At 39.0% G+C, this 21,550-nt stretch overlaps 1 protein-coding gene across 5 annotated transcripts in view; it reads left to right on the forward strand.

Moving 5' to 3' along the window:
* TRAK1 (trafficking kinesin protein 1) overlaps window positions 1–21,550 on the forward strand; it is a 130,262-nt gene that overhangs the window by 83,314 nt on the left and 25,398 nt on the right. For all 5 annotated transcript variants that reach the window (XM_050307574.1, XM_050307564.1, XM_050307587.1 and 2 more), the window contains 8 exons: window positions 6,261–6,341; window positions 9,537–9,649; window positions 15,999–16,099; window positions 16,829–16,937; window positions 18,778–18,856; window positions 19,250–19,380; window positions 19,867–19,941; window positions 21,040–21,177. In XM_050307574.1, the coding sequence (XP_050163531.1) occupies window positions 6,287–6,341; window positions 9,537–9,649; window positions 15,999–16,099; window positions 16,829–16,937; window positions 18,778–18,856; window positions 19,250–19,380; window positions 19,867–19,941; window positions 21,040–21,177 (801 nt within the window). In that variant the 5' untranslated portion in view covers window positions 6,261–6,286. The remainder of the gene's footprint in view (window positions 1–6,260; window positions 6,342–9,536; window positions 9,650–15,998; window positions 16,100–16,828; window positions 16,938–18,777; window positions 18,857–19,249; window positions 19,381–19,866; window positions 19,942–21,039; window positions 21,178–21,550) is intronic.

Here is a 21,550-nt window from a genome sequence, read left to right on the forward strand (position 1 = left end):
ATCTATCTCAAGTTTAATTAAAAAGAAAAAAATAAGTCTTGGGATCACTGTTAAAATCCTAAGTTCAGGTACTCCAAGGGTCTGATTTTAAGAACATATGAAATATCTGTTTTATCTTACAAAGACACTGACTAGAATGGAGGTCATACAGGACTCTGGAATCTGTAACCAGTAAAGCAAAAAAAAAAAAATTGAGACTAATAATTCTTGAATGTTTTGGCACAACCAATCCCTTCCAAAGAGGTGGAACAGGAAAAAAAATCACATATTTAAGAAAGGAGACAACCGACAATGCATGGCTTACAGGCTTGTAACTTCATTTTAGTATTTTTAAAAATTTACAGTCCAGGTCCCGGTTTAAACCTTTCACTCACTTACTAGCTGCATTGACTGCAGTCAAAACATTTCTTGACAAGAAACGAACGGAAGAGAATGTCAGGACAGTAGCTCAATGGCTAGTAATAAGAAATCCTGCAAAAAACGTTTAGCTTTTAACAGACAAGCTATGCTGAACTGCATCTGTAAATGGTGTATCCATTAAGGCAGTGGTGAGTTCTTTCCAGAGACTATTTCTTATCTCCTTAGTTTCACTTCATGGCTGTATTTTCCAAGTTACCACATTTGATCTGTACTTATGCTAATAGGAGGAAAAAGTGTGTGATGTTTTTGCTGAAATTTCTTTTAACTTGATTTTTCATTCATCACAAGAAAATTTGATGCAGTTTATGTCCTACTTAGAGGAAGTACTTTCAAATGATTCCCTACCTGAGGTTTCAGGCATAAGCTTTAGAAAAGAAGTAGCAGCAGAAAGTTGTTTTTTTTTTAACAAACCTGAGATTAATTAATAACAAAAGTTTGTATGTGAGTCTTCAATATTGGATTTGCTAAACTATCTGAATACTGTATGAGGGAAACAGTAGTAAACAAACACCCTTTGAACCATAGCCTTGAACAGCAAGATAAAATCTCTCTTTCTAGAAGCATCAGTAACTACAGCTTAATATTAAAAGATTAATTTGCAAACTGTGCTGTTGAAATCACAGTAAGATAGTCGGTAACATTTAAAAAAAAAAATCTATTGGCATTGTCTGTTGAACTTGCTGACTGTGTATCGCTCACAACATCATGTTCTTCCAGACTCCTCCACGGAGCTCGCCCATGATGTGCCCTGACAGTTGTGAAGCAGTTGGCGCGCTGTGACCGCTCTTTATCCCTCTAACCAGGGTCACGGCCACCCGCTGAAATCCCCGTCTGCCTTCTGGAGCGGCTGGCCTGCTCCTGTGCTTGGGAAGTGGTGGGGAAGGCTGGGGGAACTGCTGGTGGGTAATGATAAGACTCAGACTTCTAGCAAGTCGTGCCTTGGAAGCACATTCTTCAAGCTCCAGTGACAGTAATCTCTTAACATTTTTAAGCTCTTGAGATGAGCGTGTTTTATTTAGGTTGTCTCAAATGTGACAGGCGACAGCAGACCTGAAGCCTCTGTCCCAGTTTAGCCAGGGCTGCCAAAAATGCCTCTTCAGTGGAGGAGAAGCTGCCATGTTTGTCTTTAACTGTGTAGAGTCCTTCTAGTCTGTGTCAGTAACAGCTAACAGCACATTTTAGGTATAATTTTTCTGAGTTTGTTTGGAAGGTACATAATATGGTATACATAATATGGCATAGTTTCAGAGTTCCTCATGTGCTTGGCTCAAGTCAGCGTAGTGCTCACAGTAACCAGTGCCAGAGCATAACTATCAGTGGCTCTGAAACTGAAGCTGTGATTTTAGCAAGGGCTTTATCCTTGAAGTATAAAAATAGCCTTTCAGAAATTAATCCAGTGTGAGCTGAGGAGTCCGAGTCTGCCAGGGTCTTCAATTGTTAATGCTTGCCAAGTGGCAGCAAGGAGCACGGCTGGTCAGTCAGCACTACTGTGATGTGTGCTGTGCCTCTCCATGTAGAACATTTAGGATGCAAGGAACTTGCCATTGTGTCTTCAGTGTTTGGACAGAGCTCTGAGCAGAGGGGAAGGAGACAGAAACTGTTTGTGAGGCAAGGCTTCTCATGGCTGAGCAAGAATATAGTAGGCCTTGCCGTAGTTAAACTTTGAGTAGGGAACTGTTATGAAAAAAAGCAGTGTCCTCCCCTGCCACCTTGACAGTAAAAAGTATTGTTATTGAAATGACCGGAGATCTGTGCTCCATGAGCAGTATTCCCTTCCCCAATGTGGTTTCTGAGGAAGTCAGTTTTGGTAGTAGGGAAATTCTTATGCACTAGGGCCTTTGTTGTTAAACTCTATAATTACACAGGCCAGTATTGTCTGCCCCAAAAGTGAAACTTTGCAATATTATCTTTGCCTCCCCCATGTTACCCAGTAGTTGGAAACAGATGAGAAGAGGAGCAGTGGAGGAGACATGCAGGGAGCAGGAGCTGAGGACACCTGTAACTGCTGGCTCCTGTGATTCATTTTTTTGCTTCCTTCTACCTGAATCCTTTGTTTGGTGGGTGGTGGCTCATTGCAGAAGCTGCCAATAGTGATATTCTTGTTCTCCTTCCCTTCCATGGCTGTTTTCTCTTCCTGGAAACATACCTTTCCTATAAGCAACATGCTTAGTTGTGTGACTTTCTGGGACCAATCCAGGAAGGTACATGTGTTCCTCCATCTTCCTGAGCATCTTCAGCTTGAGAATCAGTGCTTAGTTGTTGCCGAGCTCAGAGGCTGAAAGAGGCAGAGTGCATCCTTTCAGCTGTACTCACATTCAGAAACACAGGAATGTGGGTATCAGTAAATCTGCAAGCTTTAAGAGAATATGAAGATGGTGCTGGGTACTTCAAGGCAGAGGAACTATTTGGTCTTTGTTTGATTTGATTTGTGTATTTGGCTTTAAACTGCAAATATGTCCCTGGTTGCATGTATTTAGTGCTGTCACAAAAATAAGGTGATGGGAGCTTTCGCTGTTCCTCGTTTCCTTTTCTGGATCTCTGACAGCTTCAAAGCAGTTACCAAAGCACATGTTTTAACTTTCTTTTTGGAATTCTATGGTTTCTCCACTTGCTGTAGCATTTTATTTTGTTTTATTTTATTCTTTCTGTGTTGCCCATCAGCATTCTCCATAAGCTGAGAGATGCAAAGTGTATTTGATTTGGCTGTTTGCATGCATCCATGCATTTAGACACTGTGCTCCCTATCACCCTCAAGCAGGACCACTACTGGTTTGCAAGTGAACAAAACCAGGTCAGCACTGTAGGTTTTGCATTACAGGGTACTGTCCTTCATTTGCTCTTGTTTTACCTTTACAGCAGTGTTACCAGGCTCTTATACTCACGAGAAACTCCAGAAGGCTAGAAACCCTCTAAGCAGGATCCATTAGAGATGGGGGTGTGGGGGTGGGTGTACTTTTCCTCTCTATATTTCACTGATCACACCCCAAGTGATTTTTTTAAAAATAGTACGTCTTTTCCACTGATAGATTTTTTTTTTTTTATCACTAAGGTAATAGAAGTTACGGTACTAGGAATTGGCCAAATGTTATCTTGTAAACTGTGGAGGCTGAATAACAATTTTTATACACTTTTGAGTTGTTTTTTTTTGATTATTTTTTAATGCTGCTTCTGAGTTGCACTCTCCCCTCACTTTTCACCTTCTCTTCCCCAGAAGCCTTGTTGGTTTCTGAGTGATGGAAAGCAACACCTGTTTACAAGTTTGCCCTCCTTCCTGAGGGAAGTCCTTGCTTTTAGTGAGTGGCTCTGTTTCCTCAGTATTGTATCTAGTAGTAGTATGGGCAGTAGTTGACTGAAGGAGGCATTTTATTATATGCAGTCTGTTGAAGGTCATTTCCACTTGGATGCTGAAGAGGGTGCATAAGAGAACATTTCTGCTTTGAAACCCTTTTACATTGGCAGAACTGTATATGGAGAACTCTGTTTTAACAATGACCAAAAGAACTTTGATGCAAATTTCAAGATATAAAAGCTATTGGTGATTAGATTCTACTTGCCTGCTAGTAGTGTCTGCTGTGATAAGGCTGTGGTGTTACCCTACCGTGTTAAAGTTTACATGGGAAGTCCTGAAGGAATAACCAAGGGAGTAGCCTCACAAATTAACCTTTATCACTCTCCCAGCTGAGTGACTTAATCCTGTCTGTGGTAACACCATCGTTTTTATCAGCTTGGATATTAGGAAGGCTCTATATTCACCTGAATAAGAACAGTATGAGGTTGCCAGTCCTACTCAGTGGTGATTGTTAGTGCTAGGTACAGAGCTGAAATGATCTTGTTAATGAGAATGTCAAACATTATTTTATAGTAGTGATGGAATGTTGTAACCAAGGGAACTGTTTAGTATGCAGTTGTTTTTGAAACCTGCTGGCGTCAGAGTTTCTGATAGATGTTTTATGGCATGACTTATGGACTTACTATATTTAAAACAAAATTGAGGTTATGATGATATCAGTTTGTTTTGTGTGTGAAAAGTCTTCTGGACATTACACCTTCTGTCTTTATGTGAAGTTTTTATAGCAAGCCTCTTTGTTAATTATAGCTGATGTTCTCTGCAAGTTACTTCATTTTTTTCTGTGAAATCCTGTTTAGTCTGCTTTTGACTAGTATAGCTTGTAGTTTACAGATGCACTGGTTTTTTGCTTGTGTAATGGTGTAGTTATTCTTTCTATTGCTCTGTAATGTTTGTCAGATTATTACTTTTTACTGTTACCACTTTCAGGCTTGGTTATTTGCAGAAGTGCAGTTATCTTTTGAATACTTCTGAATACCATTCTTCGGAGTTCACCAACACTACTGGTGTCACCAAATATTGTAAATGTTTTCAGGATGTGATTCTCAAAAGTAGAATTAGAGAAGCAGGAAAATAAACACAGAAACTGAGCTTCTTGCCATAGTTTAAGCAATTTTCTCATGTTTAGGTGTGGGGAAAAAATCCTCAAATATTTCAACACACACCTAAATGCTGTTACGTTTGATATATTATCGATGTGCCTTAGTGGTGATCAACTGTGCATTAATGTGTATGTAGATTGTATATTTATGAATTGGGTAGTGTGGTTTCCTTAGTGTGACAGACTGTCTCCTGCTAATGTTACTGTGCAGTTGTTTGGGTTTTTTTCCCCTCACCATTTAAATCTTATTAGGCCTTATCTGTCTCTCCCAACCTCCTGTCCCCCCTCCCCACCTTAATGTTCACTAGAACAACATTAGCTAATCTGTCAGACTGAGCTTTAATTGACATTGTCAAGGGTAAATCTCCTGAAGACCCATTCGTGCTACAACAGCCTGATAACTCATGGTCCATGTGATCCACTGAATTTCATTAACAGTTCTTTTTTTTTCCATAATTACAGGGTTTGAGGAATAGGTGTAGCTGAAAATAAAAAGAATAGAAGGGTAGAGCAGAAGGTGCTGTTGTTTCCTGATTGTTGGTGGATTTTTAGAGAACTTGTTGACTTTTTAGTCAGTATAGCTTCTTAGATGATCACCTATGGTAGTAGACTGAACTGCTGCATACTTTCTTCAGTGTATCAGAAGTCCTGGTTCCACCTTAGCTATTAATCACCTCATCCAGTCTAACTAAATATTGTTTATGAGTGGTACTGTGGTCACTGTGGTGTGACCTGGGAATTAAAAGACCCGTTTCTTATTTACATGCATTTTGTATTTACTGTGCTGTCTTATACCATAACACCCAGTTCTTACCAACTTAATGTGACATAGTATCTTTCTGTTGAACAGTGTTCCTAACAGTATTAGAGTTGCTTATTCATGGGGTAACTCTACTGCACGTCATGCAATGAGTAGGTGACATGATAGAGTCCTAATTATGTGTCTAAGAACATCTGTTTTGGCTTTTTGATTTTGTTTGTTTGTTTGTTTGTGTTTTTTAATAAACTCAAGACATTTGTATTTAGAGAAGAAAGTTTTAACATTTTACCAGTTTGTTCTGCCACTGAGAACAGCAAATGCTCATTACAAGAGAACATTTGCACTCTCAGTGTAATGTGAGACTTTGATAATTTTTTTTAAGATGGGTTTGGTTTTTTGGGGGTTTTGTTTGGTTGTTGTTTTGTTTGGTTCATGATTTTAGCCCTTGATGTGCTTACCCAAAAGTTGATGTAGGTACTTTTTATGATGAAAACTTATGCACACTTAAACTTGCAAAGGATAGGAGTTGGATTTCTGTGATCCTTGTGGGTGCCTTCCAACTCAGGGTATTGTATGATTCTCTCCCAATAGTATTGCCAATGTGATTAAAATTTTGTTTTGTTTCCTCACAGTTTTATGTGCTGAAAGAGTGGGCCAGATGACTAAAACATACAATGACATAGATGCTGTAACACGTCTTCTTGAAGAGGCAAGTATTACAACTCTTTAATGATCCATACACAGTATGAGAAAGTAGTACAACAATTTTTTGGTACCACTACTCAGGATTGTTTGTAGACTATCCTCTAATCAGGAGGAATACGCACTTTGAGTGTATGTGCACTTTATCTCATTGGTAAAGTAAGTATTCTTTCTAAGTAAAAGTCCTTTGTTTACCTCAACCACATGTATTCATTACTTGTTCTTATTTTTCAGTTGAGACCTTTTAACTTGTTCTTGGCAAAATGTTTTCTCTAATGAATGAGGAGGAGGAGGGGGAATCATCTTAAAATGACACATATTTTTACAGTACATTTAAAGCTAAGAGTATCATTATTAATGGATTTATTCACTTCAGAAAATAGTGAAAATAAAGTTTGCAGTCTAGTATTCATAATTATTATCTCAGATAATGTCTTCCCAGAGAAGCAGATAGACACAAAATTAGAAAATATCTAATACTCCATTTGTCTCCTTTTCTTTGTCTTATGTTTGGTTGGTTTGATTGTTCTTGCTGGGTTCTTTTAATACCATTCTTACATAAGCTGTTATTCCTGTAGTCCTTGGCACTCAAGAAATGTCAAAAATCAACTGTCACAGTACAGTTATGTTCAATAAATATAATAACAATACATTTGAGTGAACTCAGCTGCTATTCTGCAGTGAACTTGAGCAGTGATTTTCCAAAGAATGTCTGTGAGTAATTCTTCAGGTGAAAACTGTTACAATTGTATTAGTTCATGGTTGAGTGTAATGTAATCCTTCATATTTAATTGCTTGCTTATTGCAATAGCAGTGTCAAAAATGGAATCTGTTTAACCAAGATAAATTGGGTGGTCTGTTCTTCCTCTGATTCTGCAAGGAAACAAGCATGGGAGCGAATGCTCACATCTCTTACCTATGCTTGATACACCTCAACGCAGTACAGTCTTACATTTTGTGCTTTGAGCCAAATCCGTTTAAACATCTCTGTACAAAATACCTATTAAAACTGATGCTTTGCCCAAGAGACATGTCCTGGAATAATTCATCAGTTTGTAGTAACAGTCTGTTACCTGTTTATGTCCTGTTCCCTTCACCTTGTTTGGCTGAGATTTGCTGCATTTGTTCTGTGGCTCCTTCTAGTAATAATACAGCATTCTGCCAGATTTCTGTTTCCTCCCATGAGTCCACGCAGCCAAATGTCTATAGATCCAGACATCACACTGATGGGAGCGATGCTTGAAAGACTTGCTGAGCCAGTGTTTTAAAGCTTCTGGTGTACTTTCCCACCTCTATGATGGCAAGGGAAAAATGATGGGAGTGTGTAATATGTGAAACTTTAATAATAAAAAAGTACTTTCAATGAGCCTTTTTGGTTTATTTGGCCATCATTTCTGATTAAGTTATCCTGAAACTAAGCAAAGGGAATGACACCAGGCCTGCCTGGGTACATGGTAAGAAAAGGAGCAGATTCCTTAGTGAATGCTTTCTCATCCCTTTCTAATAATAGTGTAAATGTGTCCTGCTTCACAGTATTTTTTTTTTTTTCACACATTGCTGTAATAAATCAGTTCCTTCTCACTGTGACTAAGAGACCTGTCCCCAAACTGAGATTTACAGCTGAATTGCTAAAAATTGTGTAGGAAGTCTAGGGAGGTTAATTGAAGAGCCTGGAAATGCACTTGATTTCCTCAAATTTGAGGTTAGAAACCTTACTGCTACATTGCTTTTAATCGGGAGTCAAAACTGTAGCAATATATTTCTTCCACTTTGTATTTACGAAGTGAGCCAAGTTAGTAAACAATAAGTTGGCTTGATACATAAACCAAACGTTTTTTGTGTAACTTCGCAAGAGCTATTGTTCTGAAAGATTGTACATAAGATTGCATAAAGATTTTATGGTTAGATAATGCCAGTAGTTTTCAATGCAAATATAGGTCTGACCTTCAGAAACCATTTGGAAAATGCTCTATGTAGATGCTACAGTGATCGATAACCTCTCTTTTTATTTACTGGTTATTATATAACTTCTTTTTCTACTATGACTTTTTTTCCTACTTCGTTCGAATTCATTGGCTTCTAATCCATGTGATCAGCAGCTGTAGGTTTTGTAGGCTTTGTCATTAATGTATACATGACATAAGTCAACATTTAGTCATAAAATCTGGATGATTTTTAGGGTCAGTAAAGAAGCCTCAAAAAATGTTTTCAGTAACAGGGAGAAAATTCTTCCTCAAATGGTGTTGAACCAAAAGTATGTGTGGAGTTAACCAGAGCACCATTTTACCACTATTTTAAGGATCTATAAGAAAATGATAACTAGAAATTTTTAATGAATGGCACAAAATTCTATGCATTTTACCATCCTTTCCCAGGCAAATTACAACCCCATGTATCAGCTTCTGCAAAGCTGAGACATCCATAGTTACATGTCAGAAGGATAAACTTCTAGTTTTTGTTGGTACATGTGGTGAACTGTCAAGAACTCTTGTGCTTACAGAGGAGGGGGAAGAGAAGGTCAAGTATGACATGAGAGTAACCACTTAATGTTGATTTGGGCATCTCTAAAAAGGAAGGAGTTAGGATTTGTTTTGATACAAGAGCACTAATGGATGTACATACACAAAGAAGATAGGAGCCAAGCGTTCATTGTGGTGTAGTTGGCTTCTACTCCTGCATAGCTTATTGCCTTTTATTTTGAGGTGGGGCAAGTGGAAATTGAAGAATGCTTTGAAATGCCACAGTTCTCTGGTATTTTTATTGTGTTTCAGAGTTCTTTAAAATATGACCTCTAAAGCTCAGTGCTTTCTGCAATTTGCATTCTTCAAATTGTATAACAAGGTGATGAAATAGTTTTCTTTAGTAGTTAGTTTTTACGAGGCTATAATAGAGAACTGGATCTCATTTCACTTTGTTTTTCATGTTGTTTTACTGCAGACCTTGAAGCTGTGTTTTCATGTGTATTGTTCAATAAATCTGTCTGGGTCAATCTTTTCAGAATCCTGTGCGTGTTACATAAGCGGGAATAGAGGAAGAAAATTAGCAAAAAAAGCCAACTAAACAAACCCTCACAGAAGGAAAAAGTGTTTTCATTGTTGAAGTACTTATTCCTTCCCTTTCATGGCAATTTTACCCTCCCTCTGATCCTTTCGTGAATAAAAAAAAAAATTGAAATTAGCTTTATTTTCTTAATGCTTTACAGAAAGAACGGGACTTAGAATTAGCTGCTCGGATTGGCCAGTCACTGTTAAAGAAGAATAAATCACTGACGGAAAGAAATGACTTCCTGGAGGAGCAAGTAGAACACATCAGGGAAGAGGTAAGCTTTTTTTGCCTGAGTGCTGTATATGCAGTGATGGGGAGAATTTTCTCCTGGTTTCACCTTCTCCTTACATGTGGTTGTGTTTCACTGCATTAACAACGTTTTAGGCATTCGATAAGCATGTTTAGAATATAATAGGATGGTGCATACGTTTCTCAATTCTTAGAACTGCAGAATCATTTGGGATTGAAGGGATCTTTAAAGATAACCTAATTCAACCTCCTACAATAAGCAGGGGCATCTTCAACTAAGTCAGGTTGCTTGGAGCCCCATCCAACTCAACTTTGAATGTTTCCAGGGATGGGGCATTCACCACTGTAATAGAAGGGTTAACTTTGTTCATAAAATCTTATGTGTATGAAGGAATAAGGAATTTTTGTTATAATTCAACAAGATAAGTTTCATGGACATCCTGTTAATCAAGCAAGTATCAGTAAAAATAATTGCAGACATCTTGCTAAACAAACAAGTATCAGTAAAATTTACAACTGATAAGAAACTGCACCTTTCATCTCTGACAATACCAGATGACCACTTAAAAATGAGCTACAAACTGAAGCCTCAACACAGCCACAGTAAAAACTCGGGACTTGGAAATGTATAAAAAGGAACATTTACTACATTTTGGTGTGTGTCTCGGCAGGGCACTTGCCCTCCAGGCCACCCAGCGCTGTTTTGCTTTATTATCACTTGCTTAATAAATTTATCAATGTTTAATTGGAATTGAGTTGTCTAAATTCTTATACTAACTTATAACAACCACCTCTTTGGGCAACCTGTTCCAATATTTGACCACCTCATTGTTAAAAATGTCCTCTTATATCTAGTCTAAATATACCTTCCTTTAGTTTAAAACCATTACCCCTTGTCCTATCACAATAGGCCCTGCTAAAAAGTCTGTCCCCAACTTTCTTATAAACCCCCTTTAAGTACTGAAAGGCTGCAATAAGGTCTTCCCAGAGCCTTCTCTTCAGGCTGAACAACCCCAACTCATAGGAGAGGGTGTTCCATTCATCTGATTGTTTTTGTGGCCCCCCCTCTGTACCTGCTCCAACAGGTCCATGGCTGTCTTGTCCTGAGAACTGCAGAGCTGGATGTTCATCAGAGTGCAGTAGAGGAGGAGGAATCACTTCCCTTGACCTGCTGGCTGCACTTCTCTTGATTGCATTCTGGACTGGTAGTGCACCCTTTGGTGTGATTTATAAAACATGCCAGAATGGGTGTTACTTAAAACAGTGTAACCTATGTCTTCCATATACCATTGAGGTTTTAATCAAATATTTATTTAGTTGCTATTTCTTACTGTGTTCCTCTGAGTGGGATGTTGGGTGCTGTAGGTGCTGGCAGATTCTTGACAGATGTATTTTGGATGGAGCCAGCCAGGATGCTTTAAAAGAACTCTATCTTTAGCTAGAAGTGTCTTTAAACTTTGACCTACTAATTGAGCTGGGAGCAAATATTACTTCTCTTATTCTGTGACAGTGATCTGGGTTTGTGAATCTCATCGCTATGTGATTTTGAGCAAGACATAAATCTTACAGTTGTAGGGCGAGCAGGAGAACAGTGAACCACAGTGGATTAAAAACTTAAATAAATAATGAAACCTGCTCAGAGGTGTGAGCTGTTGCATTATATCTGGGATAGGCTGGTGAATCAAGTGTGAATGGAGGGATCCCAGATGTGTGGTAAATAGTAGTGGAGCACACACATTGAAATAATATCTTTTGGTGTGGCCTACCCTCTTTAGCAAGGAAAACTAATTCTCTTCTGTCCCAACGAGTGCTATTGCTTGCTGCCCAAGTCCCATCCTGTGGCAGACAAATTTATTTTTTCATTGGTCATATGAAATATGACATTTACCAGGTATGTGCAAAGTGAGCGAGCAGGACTGTGCCTTCATACCATCCATCCAGAGTGGAAAATTTGATTGAGGAAGGTGAAGGACTGCCTCTGTCCAGGTCTATTTTTGTTTAGGACTGAGAAGCAGCATTAGGAAAAGTGCCACCAGAAATAAGCCTCTTACCAGGTGGCTTGGTATGTTGGGCCATATGTTCTGTCAACACCCCTCTCTCAGGCTGTTATTTTGACTCCTTCAGAAACTGATGCTTTTGAGGCAGAGCTCATCAGGCTTTAAAGTCATGACATTTTTGTGTATTGAAAATATTTCTTTGTTAGGTTTCAGATTTTCCATTAAAGCTGAACTTTGAATATTTAAACAGAACAGTAACTAAGACAGCTGTCTGTAAGGGCAGAGATAAAAGAATTTGTTTGGTACTTTAAAATTCTGTAAAAACTGCCTAAAAATGGTTTGTCTGGGGGATATATGGTTTCTGTAATACAGAGACAAGTTCTTTCTGGGTGTGGTATAAAATCAAAGTTTTATTGGTATATGTATCACGGTATGAATAATTTAGCTTTATATCTCTTTGACCCACCAAACTTGTCCTGACAAAACCTTCTGTCCATCCTATTATGCTACTTGAGTTTTTCCTGTGTGCTGGTAAGATGCCATATTGAGAGGTGCATGTCAAAGTAATATAGACCTGTGCGAAAGGCATGAGATTCTTTAGTTTGTCTTTTGTGTTGTTAGGTGCTGTTTATGTTTAGGGAGGGTCTGTGATTGATCATGCTCAATAAAAACTGATGGAACTGAGATTTTTCCTGTAGTGCACTAGAGAACAAAGGTAAGGGCACTAAAGCAAGCACAGACATCGTGTGCACAAACGCTTTAGTCTAAGCTTACTATTTCACTATTATATTCTAAATGCATGAAGATTATATTGGAAAACTTTCTTGGTTGTAAAGTATTTTGGTCACCGAGATGAGTGTCTGCCTTTTCAACAGCAAAAGTGTAATTCCCAGGTATAGTGTGTTTACCTGCTGTTGTATTACCATGTTCAGTAAGACTGCTGCAGCTCCCATGTCAAAATATGTCCCTTTTCACTGGGATGGTGCTACCTACACTTTAGTATTATCTCCTTTGAAATTAGAGCTCAATACCAAAGAAATGTAAATGGTCACAATGTGAACTGTATTTGGAATGGAGTAGCTTATTAATTTTAACTTCTCCTAATCTTTCTATGTTTCCCAGTTTCAGCTTCTTTTTCCTCTACAGATTTTGTTCGATGTTTCTGAAGCTAAAATGACAGCACTTCAAGGACAGTGTCAGTCCTCAAGTAACACCAACTCAGACCTGTGTTAACTTTTGAGTAATACAGCCCTCTAGTCCTGTTAATCTAGTTCCAGGTCACTTATCAGACTTTGTGTTTTGATGATAGCTGGTTTTAAAGTCCAGGTGTGATTTTGTTCTCTGTTAAGGGAGAGGAAAGGAAAAGGCTGAATTATAATCTAGATTGGTGGCTTAAAAAAAGGGTTTTGGTCTGTTGAGTAGAAAGTGTTGAAAAGACAGAAATACTCTTGGTTATTTACACACACTGTAACAAGGTGTTCACTGTTCACCTCCTTTTAAGTGAGTAATTCCAATTTGTTAAACATTTAGTTGCAGTCAGTCAGGAAAACAAATCAGCTGGACTCTTGACATGGTTGTTCATGATTCAGTAAGGATTGTTCCTGCAAGTTAGGTCCCATGTCTCCAAACTATTATGCTCTGTGTGAGGATCCTTTTTTTATCTTCTCCTTAAATCATTTCTAATATAGATGCAGCTATTTCATGAGATAGTTTTGAAGCTGAGTGAAGCTTTCAGGCCAACAGAGGGAATTAAAAGCCTGAAAGAGATGAGCTATCAGCATGCTTGGTTCCCAGGATATCATGGACCTTGTCCCATGGGAGCAAGGGCTTAGTCTCTATTGCTGCATTATGCAGTTGAATGCTCTGAAGGGCACATGTTGCAGTGGCTTGTGAAAATGTAAAGAGGCTCTTCATGTTCATAAAAGAAGTCCTGGGTTTTGCAGTATGAAAATATGTACTGGTTCTGTCTGGGATGAAGCTTCATGGCAGCCTACCTGGTGTTGTGCTTTGGATTTGTAACTAAAATAGTGTTAATGACAGTGTTATGACTATTGTTGAGCAGTGCTTGCATAGCATCCAGGCTCTTCCCATCCACCTCCCTCTCCCCCATCTTTTTTTTAATCTCCACTCTGCCCCCCATCTGCACAAGATGCTGGGAGGGTGCACAACTTGGGTGGCTGACCCAAACTGACCAAAGAGATGTTCTATACCTTATGTGCTTATGCTCAACAACAAAAGGTCAGGGAAAGGAGGAAGAAACTGGGACATTCATGGTTACGGTGTTCATCATCTCAAGTAACAGTTATGTGTGCCAAGGCCCTGATTTCCGATAAGTGGCTGAACGTCCACCTACTGGTAGAAAACAGTGAATAAATTCCTCATTTCACTTTGCTTGATGGGCAACTTCACTTAAACCTTCTTGGCCTATGAGGTTTTTCTTGCTTGAGCTTCTGATTCTCTCCTCCATCCTATGGAGGTTGTGGAGCAGAGTTTGTGCTCAGCTGGTGGGTGCTTAGTTGCTGGCTGAAGTTACACACCACAAAATGCTGTGTCAAGAGGAGGTGTTTCTGGAAGTTACTGCAGTGAGCTTGTCACAGTTTCACAGTATGATTGAGATTGGAAGTGAGCTCCCGAGGTCATCTTGTCCAAACCTTCTTCTCAAGCAGGGACACCTACAGTCCATCGCTGAGGATCACATCCAAACAGTGTTTGAATATCTCCAAGGATGGAGACCCCCACAAACTCTCTGGACAACCTGTTGCCAGTGCTTGGTCACCCTCACAATAAAAAGGTTGTGCCTAGCGTTCAGAAGGAACAACCTGTGTTACAGTGTGTGCCCATTGTTTCAGCTCCTGTTCCATTAAAAGGTCCGACTTACTGACTGTTCACCCTGTTTTGGAGGATTGGAATGCTCGGAAATGGCAGTAAAAATAGTATTCTCAGTCTTTTTAATGCATATAGGAAAAAACAGTAGCAAAAGCTGGAGGTGATCTAGTGCCCACCCACTGACAGCATCTGAATCCTTGCTGCTTAAAGAGGCTGAGCTATAATGTGCTTGTGGGAAGTAAATTGTTATTTTTGGCTCAGCGTTTTAGCTCTTCCTGAAATGGAGAAAATGAGCCTGCAAAAATTAGTGCATGGATTTTATTTAATAATTTTCTAACATGTGGTTGGTTGGGGATTTCCCCTCCTCCCCTTGCTATTAAGAACCCAAGCCTCAGGAGGACCTGGTACCTTAGCACTTCTGGTTACACCAAATAGCCTTAGTAAAGTAAATGACCTTGTTTGCTTCATATTCTGCACAGTTCAAGTGCTTTATTGCATTGTGTCTGCTTTTTGTTTGATGAAAATCTATTTTATTGATATTCTCTGGGGTTTTTTTTCCAGTAATAACTACAAAGAAAAGTATTCCTACAATGTAAAAAGCAGAAGTTTTTAATAAAAAGAAATGTGGTCTGCGATTTTTGCATTGGAAAGTGCAAGCTGAGGACCTAGTCTTGCAATGCAAATGGAAGGAAATGGATCTTCTGATCAGTTATGCTATCTATAGCTATACAAGGCAAATAAAAATTAATCGTTTGCTACTGGAGTCTTAAGTTGCAGCTGTGAAATGGTACAGGTGTAGTACTATGTAGTTGAGTTTTTAACCCTTTTCTTGAAGAATCTCAATATAAATTAACCAAAATTAGGTTTATGGAGCTCACAGTTACTGGGAATCTTAATCACCCAATCTTGATGTTTTGTTCCTTTTTGATACACATATGTACTAAGTATGGGACTCCCACAAACTACTTTACTAGACTCATGTTTCAGAGTGATCAAAAGCCCAAACTACATCCAGACACTGTCTGCAGCCTCTGCTGTTGGAAGAACATGAGAACAGCAGCCTCCTACTGTGTGGTGGTGTTCTGCAGTTCAACAGGCTCTGAAGTCCCAAATGTAACCTTGCTACACAAGTATTTTAGTAATTTTATCTAAAGGCTCATGGAGAAGAAAAAAATATCTCCAACTGCCATGTTCTGGATAGATTGTTCCACATTAATTTCCTGCAGTATCATTGCAATACATCCATTACTGTGGATGTGGATCTAGACTAATGCAATAGTGAATCAGGATTGCTCATCTTAAAGAAGGTGAAAGAGAAACTTGTCTAATAGCAGTGGATAATTGCATTTTTGAACTTTAAAAAATAACATTTAGTGGCTAATGTAAAAGGCATACTTTTCCATTCTAAGAAATAACAGAAATGGTTCTGGTCTGTTTCAGTCTTGGCCTCTTAAATTTAGTCTGAAGTTGATGCTTGGAGGATGAATAACTTCTAATTTGTAGTGGGTTTACTTAAGAATATGTCTAGAAAATCAACTTCTTGTTTTGCAGGTTTCTCAGTTGCGGCATGAGCTCTCCATGAAAGATGAACTGCTCCAGTTCTATACCAGTGCTGCTGAGGAAAGTGAGCCAGAGTCCATCTGCTCCACCCCGTAAGTTAATGGATCTGCAGTGTTGAAACTTACATCTGCTACTAAGCGTGGGTAGTTTAGACAACTTAGTGGCTTTGAAAAGTAGTAAAATTGTCTCTGTATTGGCCAGAATTGTAAATGGGACACAGAACTTGGTGCATGGCACCAGCTGTAAGGATTTGCACTGAACCAGCTGGCTATCCAGGTGCCTGGAGGTAGACGTGGGCCCAGCTGACAGTAGCCCAGTACACCAACATACCTTTGCACGCTGTGCTAGAACATGCTACATGTGTGACCTTTGATGCTTGAAGGACCTGAAGGCACTATGGAAAAATTCCAAGCCGAGGGAAAGAGAAAGAATGGCTTATAATGTGGGTTCCAGGCAATTAGCTGGCTGAACAGCATTGCAGGCTCTCAGGGGCTGTCTGCCCTTGCAGAGTTATTGCTGCATTCTGGTGAAGCATGTGCAGCATTAATCAGGAGCTATTCGGTTGCTCCCTGTAGTAAAGTGGTTTCTTTTCTCACAGCCTTGGCTGAATAACTTTTTCATAGGACACGTGTGGAATAATAAATACATTTTTAAACGTTCTCTTTCAAAATTCACTGCAAATTTATTGCTGCCCAAAAGTATGAATTAGCTGTATTGTGTGTGGCTCTGTTTTGTTTTGAGACCTCTGTTCAGTCTGTTCTTCTGCAAGATCAACCATGATGCAGGTAAAAATGAGTTAAAACTGTTGCTTTTGTTACAAGGCTGAAGAGGAATGAATCTTCGTCCTCCGTCCAGAACTACTTTCATTTGGACTCTCTTCAAAAGAAACTCAAGGACCTGGAAGAGGAGAATGTTGTGCTTAGATCTGAGGTGAAACTGCTCCCTTTGTGTTTTGCTTATTATAGTTGTTCAGTTAAATACCAGAACCTTAGATGTTGGAAAGCGCATATTAAAAGTTGAGAGAGTCTAAGAGTATATCATTCCATATGCGACACAGATTTCTCTGTAGTTGTTTGAATCACCATCCTTTAGCCTTCTAAATGAAGGAAAGGCTGAAGTGTCGACGCTACACAGAATCACAGAATCATTTAGGTTGGAAAAGACCTCTAAGATCATCAAGTCCAACCTCTGACTGATCAACACCTTGTCATCCAGACCAAGGCACTAAAACAGTCATTTCTTGAACACCTCCAGGTGTGGTGACTCCACCACCTCCCTGGGCAGTCCCTTCCAACACTTAACCATTTCCATGAAGAAATTCTTCTCAAATGAAGCTACATGCGAAGCAATTTTTGTGCCAAAAGAATGTGCAGGAGCATGGGCAGATTTTGAAGTTCAGCACTGTACTTTGAAACAGGTCTTAGAGAGCTGACTTGGTAGATTCATGTGACTGTAACTGCAGATCTCAAGTTTGTAGACTGGCATGGTCTCTCTGATACAAATTCAGTGTTTGTTAAAATAATAATTGCTACCCTAAATTTGCATTAACTTTCTTGAATTTGTGTTTCAACTCAGGCAGTTAATAATTTAAGTTGAATGTGTTTTTCTTATCTTTTATTTCTGATAATATTCTCTTTGTTTCACAGATGACACACTAAAAGTTTATGTACTGTTCTCTGTCAGAAATAATACTTCATAATTGAATATGAAATGAATAATTGTATATTTTCAATGCAACTTTTAAACCTTGGGAGTATGTTACCACTTTGCACACACTTAGCGGAGTATAGCTGAAGAGATACTTTTGATCTAAGAATGAATGTATGAAAACAGTGTCATTACCATTTCCTACTGCAAATGCAGGGCCCATTGTAAATAGTTAGTGTCGCACCTTTGCATAAGATACCGTGTAATGGAGACTGTATACACTTAATTGAGAAGTTGTTCAAGGAAGATGAGCAATAGACGATCTGAGAATAATGAAGGTAGGGTTAGAACTGAGAGAGCCACTGCATCAGGAGCTGATTGGACAACCCCACGTAGCACTGCCTTCCCATCGAGGGAGATGCAGTCTGTGCCTGCCCGGAAGGCACAGGATGAAGCCAAACCTGAAACCTGTGAACTGTGCAGTTCTCTACAGATAATAGTCTGTGGATGTCTGTGCATTCCCCCAGCACTGGGGATCGATTACAGACCCACCAAGGCAGTGCCAGACAGAGCCAACTGGCTGTAGCCACACTGCTTTTGGCACTCCTAGAATCAGAGCAGAAAAGACAAAGCAGGGAAGGAGTCTGAACTGATGATTTCTGTTGGGTATATAGTTATAGTGCCAGAACTTTTCAAATGCTGTCTGAATGTCTTTTAAATACTTCAGTGTTTAAGTCAGTTATTTAAACCAAGCATTTATTTAGTTTGTGATGATGAGCTTTGCTCAGGTGAACAAATCAAGCTCTGCATGCTAATCTTTGTATGTTCAGGGTTTTATGGTTTTTCTTTTTTACTTTTAATGCAAAATACACAAGTGACATCTAGTGGGGATATGGTGATAATGATGCAAATTTCTCTGTAGAATAATGTCTCTGCTGAATATTCACCTGACGCTTTTTTCCAGAACATGAGGGAGGGCAGGCAAAAACTGTAGTTTTTTCACTGTCTTCATGAAGGAGTGATTAGAATAGCTTGTCTTTCTGAAGCAGATGGAAGTGCAACAACAGACTGGCAAAGAACAAATGTGCTAATGTAGCATATTTGATGTGGATTTCTTGAACAGGCCTGTCAGCTGAAGACTGAGACAATTACTTATGAAGAGAAAGAACAACAGCTTGTCAATGACTGCGTAAAAGAGCTAAGTATGTCCCTACTCCTTTATACTTCTCATTCGAGGTAGTTCAGTAAAAAAAACCCAGTCAGTCATATTTTTCTGTGGTACTTATTTTCCTTAAAGAAATAAGTGTTAAATTTCTGTCTGAAATTTAACAGCAGAAAATGGCTGGCTGTAAGCTAAATCTTTCTCAGTTAAAAATAGTTTTGCATTGAAAACATCATGGGAAGGTACAGTCTCCTTTGCAGCATGGGCACTTGGTGTCTTTCAGGTTTTATGTCCCAATGTTATTTTTCAAAAGTGCCTTACTGTGTATCAGAGTAGGATTCTGCTGAATCAAGTGATGTTCCAAAAGAACATCTTTATGCTTACTTTTCTGCTTTTGGGTTTGTGGTTTTAATTGTAATCACTTATCTTAAAGGGGATGCAAACATCCAGATTGCCAATATCTCAGAAGAGTTAGCAAAGAAAACCGAAGATGCTGCCCGTCAGCAGGAAGAAATCACCCATCTTCTCTCTCAGATAGTCGATCTGCAGAAAAAGGCCAAAGCTGTAAGGAATCCAGTTGTGAGACTTCTGCTATTTGCTACTAATGTAGATGGGGGACAGGTTACAATCTTCTGTGTTCTAGAGCCTAAAGGAACTTTTCCATTCTCCTTATGTGGGTGACCTTGTCTGATGTTTAATATCTAGCATACTTGACTAGAAAGCCTCAATTTATTAAAAGATATGCATATATGATTTGTCAAATGCAATGGTTAAATTTATTTTAAATATTAGATGTAAAATGCTTTGTTATGTTGGTAAGACAAGAATGTCAGTGCAAGTATTTCAGTGGGCACATATTCATTTGGAGGTTCATTCAGCAGTGTAAAGTCTGATGCTGTGTGTTCTTGTGTTAACATTTTAAATGTTTTTAAACTAACATGTGGACTAATTCTGCTGCAGAGGAGGTTTGAGAAAAGTTAGAATTTTTATACAAGTATCATCACAGGACAAAAGATCACAGTATTTCTAACATTTTTTGTCATACTTTAGTGTGCAGTTGAAAATGAGGAACTTGTCCAGCATCTGGGAGCAGCTAAAGATGCCCAGAGACAGCTCACAGCAGAGGTGAGTACATTACTTAGTAAGATAATAATTTAGTAGCAGGGCAATGACTGTTCACTTTGCCATGAGAGGTTTAGTCTAAGCTGGATCAGAAGTATTAAATAATTTTGCCTCTGTGTATGGAATGAAGGAACATTTATGTTCCTAGTAGAATTCAAAACCTTCTCCTTCCTATTCTCTCCTCTTTCAACTAACATATATTTTGAAAAATCAGAAGCTTATGAGCTTCAGAGGTTGACTTCTCTAGGCTGATAGTTTAAGCCTATTTTGAATAGTGAAATAACATGGAAGAGCTCTTTTGAACTCTGCTTGTCCCATGAATAAACTGAAGGCAGTCCAGGATTTCTGGATGTCTTTTGGGCACTATGTTCACATGAACAAAGTGGACAAAATAGAATGAATAAACCTTGATCCCCTTAGGATGTGTATTGTACTTGGACTACTTGGAATTGAAGGCGGGAATGCCAGAGATGCTTTTCCTGCTGGTGGACCTTTTGTGTCTGTGGGGCTCCAAAAAGGTTGAGCTCATTCTTCTCCATTGCTTTCTTAGGAAAGAAAATGGGCAGGGTCTCTGTTCCTAAGCCAAATAGCTTATTTTTATGAAATTTGTAGGACTGCTGTATTTCAGAATTCTGCCCCTTTGCCAGACTTGGTTGAAGTGGCTGATGAACTCAAAAACTGTGAGGGTACACAGACATCTGCAGACAGAATGATTACATAAGATGTGTTTCCTCAGAAAGTCAAGCTAAAAGTGAGGCACGGTCTGAGGCTGTTGAAGGTTATACATATATATGTATGTATGCATTCAAGTCTAGGGGTTTTAAAATTTCAAAGTCCTTTGGAGCATTGTGAAAAGTCTTGTCCTCTGCCCATGCTGTTTTCCTCTGTGGTCATCGTGGCAGTGATTAGGCACTAAAGCTGATCGGACTAATGCATGTTACTACTGATTTTCAGTTACAGTCACTTGTTGGAGTTCTGTTCCTTTTAAGGGGAATATTCTTCCCTACAGCATTATCACTTACTGTTGTTAAAAGAATTTTCAGGCTTTTTATGGTAAGAGTGCACCCCATAAGGTGGTGTACTGTTTTCTATATGTTACAGTTGCGAGAGCTGGAAGACAAGTATGCAGAGTGCATGGAAATGCTTCATGAGGCTCAAGAAGAGCTGAAAAACCTTAGAAACAAGACAATGCCAAATGCTATATCACGTCGGTACCACTCCCTCGGTCTCTTCCCTATGGTAAGCAAATTTAAAAAAAAACCCTGCACACACCAGAGAACAACCAAGCAAAGGAAGTGTTCTCATTTGAATTACAGCTTCAGGGACAGGATAGTGGGCCAGACATTAAGCATGGGTGAAATGTGCATTTGTATAATATTCGAGGATGCCTGAGTGATCAATTTTGCATACCTGCTGTGCAACTACTTGGTTTTGCTGCAGTATTATACACAACCTGAAGCTGGCTGTGCTTATGCTGTGTATCATGGGTAGCATTAATGAGTTGTTACACAATTCTATACATCTTTGTTATGCATCTCCTGTACTATGGTGCTGATCTTCACTAGAAAGCATTAGGAGCTTCCTGTTTTTCAGTACTGTTGAAGATATAACT

The sequence above is a fragment of the Myiozetetes cayanensis genome, unplaced genomic scaffold (assembly GCF_022539395.1).
Source record: "Myiozetetes cayanensis isolate MyiCay16 unplaced genomic scaffold, myiCay2020 scf1, whole genome shotgun sequence".
Lineage (NCBI taxonomy): Eukaryota > Metazoa > Chordata > Aves > Passeriformes > Tyrannidae > Myiozetetes > Myiozetetes cayanensis.